General features: G+C 43.1%; 1 protein-coding gene across 6 annotated transcripts in view; it reads right to left on the bottom strand.

The window, feature by feature from the left end:
- Positions 1-13099, bottom strand: part of CEP192 (centrosomal protein 192) — a 137654-nt gene extending 124555 nt beyond the window's left edge. For 4 of the 6 annotated variants that reach the window (XM_030810804.1, XM_030810806.1, XM_030810807.1 and 1 more), the window contains exons 1-3: positions 12161-13099; positions 5057-5224; positions 3067-3192 (exon numbers count right to left, since the gene is read on the bottom strand). In XM_030810804.1, the coding sequence (XP_030666664.1) occupies positions 3067-3192; positions 5057-5224; positions 12161-12267 (401 nt within the window). In that variant the 5' untranslated portion in view covers positions 12268-13099. The remainder of the gene's footprint in view (positions 1-3066; positions 3193-5056; positions 5225-12160) is intronic. The other 2 variants (XM_030810803.1, XM_003276699.2) reach the window with 2 other exon arrangements.
- Positions 13100-15381: the final 2282 nt, after the last annotated feature.

Here is a 15381-nt window from a genome sequence, read left to right as displayed (position 1 = left end):
TTGATGACTATGCTTCGTAGTTCACTAACCCTACTTTCAGCCTGATGCACTGAAAAGGTAACTTCCACAGATTCTTACCACTACATGCACCCACCCAGGCCGTCCTCCCACCTGTTCCCGCAGAGGAACTGCCCGCAGTCCTACCCAGCTAAAGCCACTCCCCGCACTGCACATTGTGGCCTACCCTCTCTTACTGACACAGACGTTGCTGCAGCAATTCTCTTCCCTTTCTACATCAGCAAGTTTTACCCTTTCCAGGAGATTATTCCTATTATCAAGTAAACATGCAGCAACTTCTCCCACCACAAAAAAAAGTGAAACTTCTCTTCACCCACTACAACCATCCAGCTGTCATAACCTCATTTCTCTGCTCCCTTTCGCAGCAAAACTCCACAAGCTGTTTACTGCCTCTAACAGTAACTCCCGTTCTCTCTGAAACTCATTCTGAGTAGGCCATGGTGCCTGTCCCTACTTCCACCAAACTACTTATTGGGGTTACCAATGACCTAATCTATGCTAATTCCAAGGGTCAATTTTTTGCCCTCATTTTATTTGACATAGTTGGGTAACTCTTTTTATACATGCTCTTGACATGGCTTCCAAGATGCTTGTTTTCCTCCTGCCTCTGATCACTAACTCTTAATCTCGCTGTTGATTCCTCCTGTCCCCAGCTTCTCACTGTGAAGCATCCTGAGGACCAGGCCTGGTTGCTCTCTTCCATCTGCCTCACTCCCAGACAATCAAGGCTCTGTGCCCATGCTGCTCCCACTCTCGCCTCCTACAGTCTCTTTTCCACATAACAGCCAGAGTGGGCCTTTTTTTGAGACAGGGTCTCACTCTGTCACCCAGGCTAGAGTGCAGTGGTGCAATCACGGCACACTGCAGCCCAGATCTCCTGGGCTCAAGTGATTCTCAGGGTGGGACTTTTAAAACACAATTCAGATGGAGCCCTCTAGTGGCTTCCCGTATCTCTGAGTCAGAGTCAAGGTCCTGCTCACCACTTCCCCGGCCTCCCTGCTGCCCTGTGAACCACATGGGCTACACTCCTGCCTTAGTTCCTTCAAGCTGGCCGCACCTTTGGCCTGAAGTCTGCTTCCCCCTGGCATCCACATAGTTAACTCCCTCCCTCAAGTCTTGGCTCATACCTTTTTTCTTTTTTTTTTTTTTTTTTTTTTGAGACAGAGTCTCACTCTGTTGCTCAGGCTGGAGTGCAGTGGCGTGATCTCGGCTCATTGCAACCTCCACCTCCCAGGTTCAAGCAATTCTCCTGCCACAGCCTCCCAAGTAGCTAGGATTACAGCCACATGCCATTACGCTTGGCTAAATTTTGTGTTTTTGGTAGAGATGGGATTTCACCATGTTGGCCAGGCTGGTCTTGAACTCCTGACCTCAGGCGATCTACCCGCCTTAGCCTTCCAAAGTGTTGGGATTACAGGCATGAGCCATCGTGCCCTTGGCTCATATCTTATGTCCACAATGAGACCCATACTGACCACTGCCTTCAGCCTACTTAATAACCCTCCTTATTATATTCTATTTTTTTCTAGCACTTTTCCCTTCCAATATACTATAAAATTAGCATATTTCAGTGTCTTGTTTAACATCTGTTTTAGTCACTGGTATTTCCTAACCACCTGGAAAAGTGTGTGGCACACAGCAGGCACTCAGTCAAAATTACACACTGAAGGAATGAATATACAAGGGTTAACATCTTTAATATAAAGAAAGCACTTATATATAAAGGCTATCAAGAGGCAATTCACAACATAAATTTAAGTAATGAACAGACATTAAAGTAGGTTCAATCCCATAAATACTCAAATACAAATTTAAACACAGAAAACAAGATTGTCTATAATACCACCATTACCATTTTGGTTTTTTAGACTCCCAGACTTTCTTCCATGCATATATACATGTGTATTATATAAATTATTTTTACCTCTAAAAATCAAAGATTAAAAATAGCACCATCAAATGTTGGGCAGGGCTGGGAGAAGTCAGCATTCAGAATAAACTGGTACAAGTTTTCTAAAGAGAAATGTGTTAATTTGTAATGGTCTTTAAAATAAACTATTTTTGCCTCAGCAATGTAAACCCTAGAAATCTTAATATCCTAGGTGTGAAAAATGTATATATAAATGTACATATAGGGAAGTTCATTACATTTATAATAGCAAAACTGCAATAATCTAAATGACCAACATAGACCTGAGTATAGTCATTAACTTTATGACACAGATTCATATTAATTGTAATTGAAAGCTGAAGATAATACTGCATCTTAATTTTTTGTGTAATAAACAGAATAAGAGTTTAATCTTATTTTGTAAAAAAAAAAAAAAATTTATTTTCATTTTTCTTTTTCTATAGCCTCATATTAGAATTAAAAAGAAGATTTAAAGGCATAAATACACATACAAAATAGTATGGAAGACTACAAATAAAAATGTACTCAATGGCTGTTCTCTAGTTAGTGGGATTACAGGCCTTTACTGTCTTACAAATAATTTTCTATATTGTCTGTTTTTTTCAAAAGCACATGTTACTTTTAGAATCCAAAAAAAAAAAATGTTTTGAAAGACTAAACATGTGATTAAAATGCATAAAGAAAACTCTTGGCCGGGCGCGCTGGCTCACGCCTACAATTCTAATCCCAGCACTTTGGGAGGCCAAGGTGGGCGGGGCGGTTCACTTGAGGTCAGGAGTTTGAGACCAGCCTGGCCAACATGGTGAAACCCCGTCTCTACTAAAAATACAAAGACAATTAGCTGGGCGTAGTGGCACCTGCCTGTAATCCCAGCTGCTCAGGAGGCTGCGGCAGGAGAATCACTTGAACCAGGGAGGCAGAAGTTGCAGTGAGCCGAGATCACACCATTGCACTATAGCCTGGGCAACGGAGTGAGTGAAACTCTGCCTCAAAAAAAAAAAAAAAGAAAAGAAAACTCTTCAAGATTCTTAGAATTAATCAGAATTAATTACATACACAATCACATTGTCATTTTCCACAAGACTGCATAAGACCCACTTTTAACATAGTACAAGCAAATGAAGGTATGAACTTACTCATCATCCTGGAAGCTAAGCTGTAACCTCTCTCTTGGTTCAGCATCACTCTGGCTTCCGGGAGATGACCCGGATGGAACTGAAAATCTGCCTTCTACTAAGTAAGATGCCTGAATATCAGGATACCTATACAAAAAGAATTTGTTTTAATTGTTAAGAATTAAATTACACATATTTAAATGTCATCATGACATAGGGCTGCGTGACAGTAAAACCAACCACCAGGGGTAAAAACAAATAGGGCCGTTGTATTTCAAACCATCATCCTCTGTGCAAAGCACAGAAACCTGTGGCTTGGCAATAGGGAGTTTATCTGTATTCAACAATACAGTCACAAAAATCTTAAAGCTAAAAGAGCTGAGAGTGTTAATACAACCCCTTCATCCCAAAGGTCAAGTTGGTGCTCCTCGCTAAATGTTTAGGTTGAGAGAAGACAAGAAAGTGGCCAGTTTAAGCATAGGCAAACTTTATATATTATGCAAGACCCTACATGTAATGGATGTGTAAACTATACACAATCCAGTTGAAGATACAAAACAAGGTGTATTTAACCAAACATCAATCTGGTAATAAAACAGAAATTTTAAAAGTAAAGAAAATAAAAGCTGTTGAGTTTTGGGGGTTTTTTCTGAGACAGAGTCTCCCTCTGTCGTCCAGGCTGGAGTGCACTGGCCCAATCTCAGCTCACTGCAACCTCCGCCTTCCGGGTTCAAGCAATTCTCCTGTCTCAGCCTCCCGAGTAGCTGGGATTAGAGGCATGCACCATCACGCCTGGCTAATGTTTGTATTTTTAGTAAACAGGGTTTCACCATGTTGGCCAGGCTGGTCTCGAACTCCTGAACTCAAGTGATCTGCCCGCCTTGGCCTCCTAAAGTGCTGGGATTACAGGCATGAGCCACCACGCCCAGCCTGGTTGAGTTTCTAAGAAAGAGAAACTTGACTTCAGGAGCTGAAAGTTACTAGAATGACAAGAGCCAAGTTACCTCAGAAACCTAGGACAGATTGAAAGCTGGAAGAGAAAGAGAAAGACAGCCATGCAAGTCCAGTAAAGAGTAAACCTGGCTGAAATGAATTACAAAGTGAGGCTCTGTCATACCTCTAAATAGATCTAATGACCCAAAACTCTAGTCACAGGTGACTGGATTTGGAACAGACACCTAACCTAAGATGGACCAGAAACTCATGAGATATCAAGAGACAGTTCATTAGTCTCCTTGTATAGCTAGAAATGTAATTCATAGATGTCTTTTGAGAATTTGTGTTGCCATATTCTGTAACATGAACAGAAAAGCAAATAAAACCAGTGTATTAAAAAAGAGAAGAGGCCAGGTATGGTAGCTCACACCTGTAATCCCAACGCTTTGGGAAGCTGAGGCAGGAGGATCACTTGAGCCCAAGAGTTCAAGAATAGCCTAGCTAACACAGCAAGACCCTATCTCTACAAAATATTTTTTTAATTAGCAAAAAAAAAAAAAAAAAAAAAAAGAGAGAGAAGAGAATGAGTTATACAGAGAGTAATAGAGTGGGATGACAAAAACCCAAGTCCTGATGGCTTCCCAAATCCCAATTCTTGTCCCTTCTTGCAGCAAAGCTCTGCACTCCTCCCCTTGATGCCAAGAGGTACTCCTATAACCTTCTGATTAATTTGCCTTTGAACTTCGCTAACACAACTTGTTTTACATTACTAGCCATTAGTATGACTGAACTAATACAAATCCAAAACACTATAGACAAAAAAAAAAAAAAAAATAGACCAAAATAGGTAACTGGTGCTCAAATCCCAAACCCACCCAAACCTACCCACTGAAAAGGCAATGCAATGGGGAAAGAGACAGTAAATTCTGTCTTTTCTATATTCATTTCACATATGTGGCCATCTTCCTCATAGATAAAACAAAAAGCTCAAGCTTGACTGAGAAACAGAACATAAATATCAGCATGCTATAGGCTTTACGGACCTGGAAAAAAATCTGTTCAAACAAAATCTTACCTGTTATCAGTGCTGGATCTATTCCTAGCAAGTGTGGAAACAGCAACAGGCAAGCCAAGATTTGAAGAAAGAGTGACATTTTCCAAAATCCCACTGTTACCAAATAATGAATTGGTGAGAAAGCTTGGAAATGATTCTTCTGCTATACCTCGAAAATCTTCCATCTCACTGCAATAACAAAAGTATTTCTATAGGTCACATATTACTATAAAATGTTTTTAAATGATTACAAGCATTGTCTTAGAAAACTAATAAATCTTAGGAAAAAAATCCTTTATTTTTTTAGCAACAGTAAGGGGGAAATAGGCAAATAGTCTGAGGTAAAATAAATCTCAGAATACTTTGCTACTTTATAGATGAGAATAGAAACCTTAAACATTAAACTTACCTTCTTATAATTAACATAATAATGCAATACAACACATTTTAATTTGCCCTTTGCTTGGTGTAGCAAGGAAAATGAATTACTACAAACTTATCTAGTAAAGAAAGCAAAGATGGCATAACACTGATGGTATATACAAATGATTTTAGGACATATTTAAAAGTTTGGTATTACATACTCATTCTAATACGAAACAGAAAAAGTACAACTAGCAAAAATCTAGCCCAGATCTCACAGTGTTGTTAAGAGTGAATTAAAAAGTGAACCCATTCAAAGAAAAATTTTCAGTTAAAGTATAGTTGGCACATGGACAAGGTAAAAGTGGTAAAAGGGGTACCCAAATTACTAAATCTGGAAAACAACAGCACAAAACCTATGCTATTACTAGAGAACCGGACCACGGTACTCTGAAGATGTTAGCCACTCTCAGCAACTTTTCAGAGTACGTATCATATACACACTGCATGGAAATCAGTAAAGGAAATAAGGACAGGAGGATAAAAAGATAAATAATCAGGAAAAGCTAAAAAAAATGAGAGGATATTGGCAATGCGCCTTGAAGACTGAGAAGAACTTTTACAGGCAGAGTATGGGATGACAGAGTTTATTTAGGATGACAAACATGAGCCAAGAAGGAAAAGAATTAAATTTTATTGCATATCTACTAACTTAGCTCACTGAATCCACAGAAAATCTTACAGTGTAGGTATTATCCCATTTTACAGGTGAAGAAACAAACTGAGAGACTAAATTAGCTCAATTTTCCCAAGGTTGCAATTAGTAAGATTCAAACCCAGGTCTGACTCGAAAATCCACTCTAAGTGCTAGGTCTATGCTGGCAGTAGCAAATACTCCAATGTATTTTAGCAGCAGGTGAACAAAATAACACAGTAAACGAAGCTAGAATAACAGAATGGAGCCAGATTCTAAAAGTCTGAAATGGTGTATTGGAAAGTTTGAACTGTATTCTGCAACCAGCAAAGAACTGACACAATCAACCTATAATACAGGAAGGGAGAGGACTTAAAAACCTGGAAGACTATTCAAAGAGCTACTTCAGTAATAACGGAGTACACTAGGATCAATGACAAATTGGATTAAAGCATAGATTTTAGACAGTATGGACTAATTATAAAATATAAAAAGAAAAAGAAAAAGTTTTATGACCACTAAAGAGATTATGAGGCCAGGTTCGATGGCTCATGTCTGTAATCCCAGCATTTTGGGAGGCTGAGGCAGGCGAATCACTTGAGGTCAGGAGTTCAAGACCAGCCTGGCCAACGTGGTGAAACCTCGTCTCTACTAAAAATACAAAAACTAACTGGGCGTCATGGCGGGCACCTGTAATCCCAGCTACTTGGGAGGCTAAGGCAGGAGAATCACCTAAATCTGGGAGGTGGAGGTTGCAGTGAGCCGAGACTGTACCCCTGCACTCCAGCCTGGGCGACGGAGCGAGACTCTATCCCCCCAAAAATAAGAAGAACTTACTTGTTTTGGAATAGGAGTTAAAAGAAATTAAAGAATGTGTAAGCAGAAACTCAGTTCTATGTAAGAAAACCCAATTCCCCCTGAGAAAGAGAAAGAGCTGGAGCCCTTTAAAAATTATCTGCCTATTTTTCTGCGGCTAGTGAGCCTTATCTCTCCTCCTTTCCCAGGCATTGTGAAGACCCTGTTTCTCTAGCTGTGCAGCTGCAAGGTCACTAGACAGATAAACTCAAGCCATAAAACATGTTTTTCCTTGGAAAGTAAGAAATGATATAATGCATGTCTCAATTAATTGAATAACTGTCTTTGTTTCTTGCTTCTGTAATATGCTTCCTCCTGCACAGATCCCCCCCGCTGCCCCACGAAATCCTTAAAAGTTAAATTAACTCTTTCTTCACGGCTCAGACTTGTTCAGGGCTCAGACTTTTTGGATGTTAATCCGACTGGGCCGGTGCACCTAAATAATATATCCTCCTCGACCCCTCGGTCTGACTCCTAAATTATCTCATATCAGTTTATGAAGTGTCCATGCCCCTGTCTGAAGCCCACCTCTTCACTTTGCACTCGATCCCAACCCCTCACTGCACTGACAACCACTCTACCAATCGGCCCCCTTCCTTAACATGATCGAGTCTTCTGTCTGTGCAAGCCCTCCCACGCTGGGCATGCTGTTATTTCTCCCACCTTTTAAAAAAGCCTTCCTCTACCTCACACGCCCATTATCCCCCTGAACTGCCACCACACCTATCCATGCTCCCTTTATCACAGGCTTCCAGAGGAATCATGACTGGCATCCAGTTCCACTCCCATCCTCTCCTGAACGCACCCCACTCTGGCTTTCATCCCACCACATCACCAAAAAAATGCTTGTCAGCATCAGCCCTGATCTCCCCATGGCCAAGCCGTAGCATACTATAATCTACCTCCAGTCCTTTTTCTGTAGCCTAACATTCAGGTGATTACTCCTTCCTTGGGGAAATACTTTCTTGGCTCCGTTTCTAAGACACAGCTGTCTGGTTCTCCTCCAACTCCACCTGCTGCTGCTTTTCCTTCTCCTCGGCCAATTCCTCCTTATCTCCTGGACCTCCACAGAGTGGAAGCCTCCAGGGCTTGATCTTCAACTTCTTCCATCAACTCACCCTCTCTGGGTGATTGCCTTCAATTTCAAAGCTTAAAATATCATGAAAAATGTACACCTCCATCTTGGGCCTTTCCCGAACCTCAGATATTCAACCGCCTATATAACACGTCCACTTAGATGTCTAACAAGCACCTATATTTGAATCTTGATTCCAATTCATTCCCATCCCCTCAAGAAATGGCTGCCCTTCAGCCTTCCCCACCAGCGAAAATGACAACTCCAACACCTAGCTGCTTAGGCCAAAAACCGTAGTCATCTCTGAGATCCTTCTCACACCCCATCATGTGAAATCCCTATGCAAATCTCTAGAGTTATACATTAACAACCTGCCCAGGACCTTGCTGCATCCCCCCAACCTACCCCCCAACCCTGCTATGACCTTGGTCAGGCCACCACCACTTCCTGCCTGGACACTCACTGCAACAGCCTTTGGTCTCCAGGCCTCCTCTCTGCCTCCCCTAGTCTATTCTCCACACATGAAAGTCACCCTATGACATTAGTGAAACGCTCTCACTCCCATGTTAGGATGGAGGAGGCAGGAAACAACCTGCCCTGATCTTTCATTTGCATGTCTTGCCACCACCTTCTCACCTTCCCTTCATGGCCAGGCACCGTAGCTCAAACCCTCCCTCCACTGGTTCCCCATCTTATTCAGAGTAAAAGGCAGTCTTTAAGATGGCCAACCAGGGCCCAGATCATCTGTGACCTCGTCTCCTCTACTATTCTCCCTTGCTCACTCCATTCCAGCCATCCTAACCTCCCTGCTGTTCCTGAAACATGCTAAGCCAGCTCCGCTCCAGGACCTCCACCCTAGCTCTGACCTCTGCCCAGCCCCTGATGCTCCAGCTATTCACACATCTTGTACCTTCACTTCTTTCAGGTCTTTGTGCAAATGTTCACTTAACTGTCAGGCCTTGCCTCATCAACCTACAGATTTGAACAGGGCACTTCCCAACCTCCTTTCCCTGCTTTCTCTGTTCTACAGTACTGACCACCACCTGCATGCTATGTAACTCACTTGTTATCTCTTTTTCTCCCCACATTAGAATGTAAGCTCTATGAGGGCAGGAACTTTGCCCATTTGGTTTGCCACTGCATTCCCAGCTAGAACAGTGCTGGCATGAGACGCTCAATAAACTTGAGTGAATGAATGAATAAAAATTTTCAAATTATGTCAATACACAGCAAATTCATCACCATCATATAAGCTCTCTGCTCTCAGATCATGCCCCAGAATTTTCTTCTCTTTGATATTTCCAACTATTCTCTCTTCTTGATTTCCATAAACATGTTCAAAATTCTCCCATGTTAGGATGGAGGAGGCAGGAAACAACCTGCCCTGATCTTTCATTTGCATGTCCTGCCACCACCTTCTCACCTTCCCTTCATGGCCAGGCATCTTAGAAGAATACTCCACAACCCATACTTTCATAACTCATCTGACATTCTCTTCCTTTATTTGCTCCTCATATGTTAGGGTTACCCAGGATTCTGACCTCAGACTTTGCATCATGCAATTTACTTCTTACACACTAGGGAATCTCAACTCGAATGTCTTCAGGAACAAATATTGTTAGAAAACAGAATTATAAGGACTGAGGTCAGCTGGAAATTACAGGCTCTACCTAAAGCTAGTTAAATTCAATACAAACACTGTTGTCAAACAAAACACATCTACTGGTGTAGTCCATTCCTGAGGGCAAAACATGTCTATGTTCCAAACACACCCTGAAATAGTCTATATCTTCCTATCTCCATTACTACCACCTTACCCTACTGAAAAGCCTCCTCACCCTTCTCCATGTTTTTATTCTTGCCGCCCTACAATTAATTACCCAAGAAGCAAGCAAAAAGACCATTAACTATGAATCAAGTGCCGTGCCTCTTCTGAAAACTCTATGAGGCCCGTCACTCTCTCCCACCCTCTCAGGCTCATTCACCACATACTAGATTTTCTATTCTTGTAATACCCGCAAAGCCCACCCCTACCACAAGGTCTAGAATATTCTTCTCCCAGATCTTTGCCTAGTTAGCTCCTTCCTTCCTAACATTCACCTCAATTTATGTTACCTTCTAATAGAAGTTTATCTCTTAAGTCAAACAGCGCCACAGTCAATCACATCCATTTAAATTTCTTCAGCATTTATCACTATTTATTCTTGTATTTATCTGTCTTCTTCCAATGAAATAATTTCTCCCTAAGAGCAGGGGCCTTGCCTATCTGTCCATCACTATTTCCTTAACACTTAGAACAATGCCTAGCACACAGCAGGTACTCACTAAGTATCTGTGAAAGGAATGAATGACAACATTCTCAGTCAGTGGGTAAACTCTAACTTTAACCCCTATAAATTTAGAAGAGCAGCTTCTTGGGGAAATATCTATCTTGTTCATCCACATATTCCCAATACCTGACAGAGAACTGGAAATACAAATTGAAAAAACGAGTTGTAAGAAAGAATCTATAACCCCTAGTTTGCTGATACTCAGTGTCTATTATTAAGTAATGTGCTAATTATTTCACATACATTTTTCTAATCCCCATGTCAAATTTGTAAGGTAGCCATCATCCCTATTATTGAGGAAACTGAGGCTGAAAGAGAGAATTAAGAGACTTTCCAGTCCACACAGCACAAATGAGGCCAGAGGATTCCCACCTAGGCAAGTCTGGCCCCAGGGTATTCTTTCCTCTGCACTAATTCCACCTCCCGGTGGTGCATGCCTTGGAGTCCCAGCTACTCAGGAGGCCATGGTGGAAGGACAGCTTAAGCCCAAAAGTTTGAGGCTGCAGTGAGCTATGACCACGCAAGTGAATAGCCACTGCAATCCAGCCTGGGCAACAAAGTGTGACCCTGTCTTAAATAAATATACAGGAGCATATGCATCAGTTATATGCAAATACTACACCAATCTATGTAAGGAACTTGAGCATCCAGAGGATTTTGGTATCCTGGGGCAGGGGCAGGTCCTGGAACCAATCCCATGGATAACTTGAGGGAACGACCATACTTCCAAATGGCTCTCTGACATCTACCTTACCCTCGAATGCAATACAAAATACAAAACCAAACTTGTTACCTTTCCTCCATTCATTCCTGCCGTTATCTTTAGTCTTCACCCAATCCATCCCTATTAACTGGCAATACAAGCTGGACACCTAGGACCATCCTGATCCCTCCTGCTCTCTCACCAAATTCTAATGCTTCTAACATCAAATACAACTCTGGAGCCGAGACCCACTTCTATATTCCTAATGCCCGTTGCCCATCACTTTTTATTCTGAACTATCACACAAGTCTCCCAACTAGCCTCCCCAAGTCTAGCCTTGTAATTACTAAGTTATTCATTCATATACAGACATGTAAACTATTAAAATTTATAGAAAACTCTTCAACAGTTGTTCCTATTTATAAGGGCCTAATCCAAAGAAAACTCAGAAATTATGCAAAGATCATTCATGCAACATTCATTATCAAACACAAACCATGAAGAACCCTCTACTTGGCACCAAGAATGCAAAAATAAATAAGGCAGCTCCCCCTCAGGGAGCTGACAATCCCTGTCAACTACGATAGTGTTAAGTGCTTCAACAGAGCTTTGCTAAGGGTGCAAAGGTAACAAAACCCACGGGAAGATTCCTCAAGATGTAACCTAATACCTAGTCTCTTCTCCAGAAAAGATTACACTTGTAAACCATTCAGGGACATAACATATTCCTAAAGGAAATTTCCTTTAATTTCTCACATTATTGCATTACCCACCCCTCCTCCATCATCTCAAGTGAAGACAATATGTTATCTTTTCTTCTACCATATTTGAACTGAGTAGCTATATTTGCAATTTCTCTTGCTATTTCCTTAGTGACCTCAAATTTCACATCTGGACTCACTAATTACATTCCTAGGTACATAAAAGATTACTGACTATAATCATTAATCGTAGGTCTATGTATACAATTAAACACATTTAAAAGCACACGCCGTGGAACCCAAAGCCGAGTCAAACTTCCCCAAAACTCATCATTTACTCTTGGCACTTTAAGATATACTTTTAAACCAGGTAGGCATTTGGTATGTTATTGTTCAAGGCTTACCGTTTTTGCCCAGAAAACTGAAATTTGGAGAAAAAGTTGATTTTGGAGCAGTAAAAACGCCAATCGAATGACCTCAAAATAGTAACAGCAAATGGAAATATGGTCATATAAACAGCTGTTCTCCAAACGACTGCCTTGAAGAGGTCCTGATGTTTTACTAAACAAACTTTGAAAGTAACAGCAAAGTAAAAGTAGAGTGTATTAACATTCGTCTCATTTCACGTTCTGTTGATAATCAAATCATAGGCAAGGAATGCAGGTAAACTATTAGGAATAAATGAACGCAACCTAGCAGAAACCAAATCAAGTGAGTAAACGGAAGACAAGGGCATTAAGCATTAAGTTAACAAGGTTACTTCCTTGGTCAGAATTTTAAACAAAAAGAGAAACAGAACCGCCCACCACAATGCACATAAAGGAAACACCACCGGTCACTTCACAAGCACATTGCAAGAAACTCCAGAGGGAAGCACGGAGAGGGCCTGTCCCTCAAGAGGTGGAAGTCCTCAGACAAGAGGAAGGAAAGAAGGACGTGATCCCCTAACAGTCTGTCTCATCACGCCCGGCCAAAGCCCAATGACACAGAGGCGTGCAATTAATCCCAATCAGGCGGAGCTCAGCTCAGAGGCTGGGCCAGGCGCAGAGGCGCGGGCAGCGCGGCAGTCACCCCGCTCGCGCCCAGAGGCCGCCCCACAGCCTGCGCCCCCGCCCGGCCCAACGGTCACTGTCCCGCCGGTCCGGCAGCCGAAACGTAGGCCAAAGGTGCAAGCGTCTGCCTCCCGCCCAGGCGCAGGCCGAGGCACCGGCGTCCCTCCTCACCGAGCCCGCGTCCCCGACTGCGGATGGCAGCGTGCAGCGGGAAGGTCCACGGAGTGAAGGGGTGTCCCAGGGAGCTGCAAGTGCGCGTGCGCGTGGCCCCCCACACCGGCTGGCGCCCTGAACGGCCGTACCGCGCCCGCCTCTGGTTTACGCCTGTTCGCGGCACCAGGCAAGGGGAGGAGACTGAGCCAGCTTTTGATTGGACAGCACGAAGAGATGGGCGGGAAGAAGCCCGGTGATTGGTGGGGACAGCGCGTTCCTGAATTTGAAGCGAGGAAGCCGCGCGCCCTGCGAGTCCGGAGGAGAAGATGGAACTCTGCGCTGGCTGGGACTCGGGGGACGGCTCCCGTTGGCGCCTCCTACAAAGTCTTGGCGAATTTGAAAATAATGCTTACTTTATTCAGTTTGGGGCTCCAGGGCACCGCCAGTCACTCTATGCGCAAAGAAGTATTCCCTGCCAACAAATCCCCCCCGATAGGTTTCGTCCTTCCGTGGGCAGATGCAGACCTTTCCTGTTGGTAGGCGCTGAAAGGCGTCAGGTTTCACCTTCAATCAGCTAATTCCTCGGGATCCAAGTTTCATGACATTTAGCCACATCTAGTCGCCTCTTTGTGGCAGAGTAGGCTTTGTCTCGATTGCTTCCTACTTTTCTCCATCCTTCTTAGGCCACAAAACCCATCACCGCCATCTGCTCGGCACAGGCCCTTAACTACTTCACTGAGACCATGCCTTTCACTCAAAATGTATCTCAGTCTTTTTCAGTAAGGTCCCTTATCTCAAAATTTATTCCATATGGTCACAGAGGGAAAAGAGCCCCTCTTTTCCGAAGCTAACTCCTTAACTTCGTTCAAGTTACTGAAAGATGCCCGGCGCACCTTGGAGGAAAGAATAGGGAAAACGCAAAGTTTAGAAGTCGCTAGACCTGAGGTTACTTGGTGGGGAAAAACGTCTGTTTACTTGACCACTTTCTACCTCCTGCAAACATGGCTCACCTGTCATTCTTGGATATCCTCTCAACTGGTTTCCTTCTCTCTGCCTACAAAAATGCAGCACCTCTCTATCCAAACACACAGACCACACACCGATACACCACACACATACCACACACACACCACAAACACACCACACACAGCCCCACACACCGACATATGCACCACACACACATATATACACATCCATACACAACACACCCACATACACACCCCCCACACACACCCACATACACAACACACATCACCCACAAATACACCCACACCACACACACCCTCCACACACAACCACTCAAACCACACACCCACCCACTCAAACCACACACCCACACACACCCCTTCCTTGATTCTGTTTCATCACCTAATGACCATTCTTGTCTCCTTCCCTTAATGGTCTCCACTTTTTTTTCCACAGAGGAAGCCAGGCTTCCACTTTTTACACCTTATTTTGACGCATTTCATGGTGTCTAGCTGGGTCCTGAAAACTTTAACATTTATCAGGAATAGACTCCTAATTGTCAAACTCAGTGATGTCTCCACAGTTCGACACCTCTTCTTGGAACCCTGCAGCCTTGGTATTTGCAAAGAGTAATTACCTTTATTCTACCTTTGTCCACACTCAATGAGCAAAGATAAATGCAGAAAATCTCCAGATTTTCTGAATCCCAAAAAAGTAAGCCAAATGCTTAGCCCTAGAGCTGACCTCTCTTAACCTCTTTTTCTACAAAGTGGTCACACATTGGAGGTGAACTGCTTAATGTGTCTACAGGTTCCGGACTGTCACTCACACCAGATCCTTGTTAATAAATGTGCTTCCTCCGTAAATATCCTCAAGTCACCACAGCACTCCCCACAACACTAAGTAACCTGACAGGACTCTATTAACAGAGATCTCTGATTCAGAGTCTCGGCAGCAGGAGAGCCTGGACTCTGACGCCAGGCTGCCTGGATCTGAATCCTGGCTCTACCTCCCTCTTCCAAACTGTGTAGCCTTGGGCAAGTAGCTTTAACCAGCCGGTTTCCTTGTCTGTAAAATGGGGATAATTAAAGCACTTGCCTCAGAGGCTTACTGTGAGAATTTAAAGCTACTCCTGTAAGGCATCTAGAAAAGTAATGGCCCATGGAAATACTTAACAAACATTAGCTATTATCTTATAGCTCAGTATCTCACCTCACTTGCCAACTGGAAAGGAGGAACAGAACTCCCACTGTGATTTCCAAATCTCTTTAGACACTGAGTAGAGCCTGAAGAGGCCCCAAGACCCGGGTGCCTCCAAAGGAATTAGAAGTGAGGCCTATCCAGTTTTAAGTTCAGACATCTCTCAGCTCCCCTTTTACCAACTGCTTAAAGTGGTATGCCTCAGCCACCAATACTCAAAACCTTCTACAATGTAACCACACGGTATGATTTCA

Source organism: Nomascus leucogenys, chromosome 4, assembly GCF_006542625.1.
Source record: "Nomascus leucogenys isolate Asia chromosome 4, Asia_NLE_v1, whole genome shotgun sequence".
Taxonomy (NCBI): domain Eukaryota; kingdom Metazoa; phylum Chordata; class Mammalia; order Primates; family Hylobatidae; genus Nomascus; species Nomascus leucogenys.
This window is presented reverse-complemented; position numbering and strand designations above follow the sequence as displayed.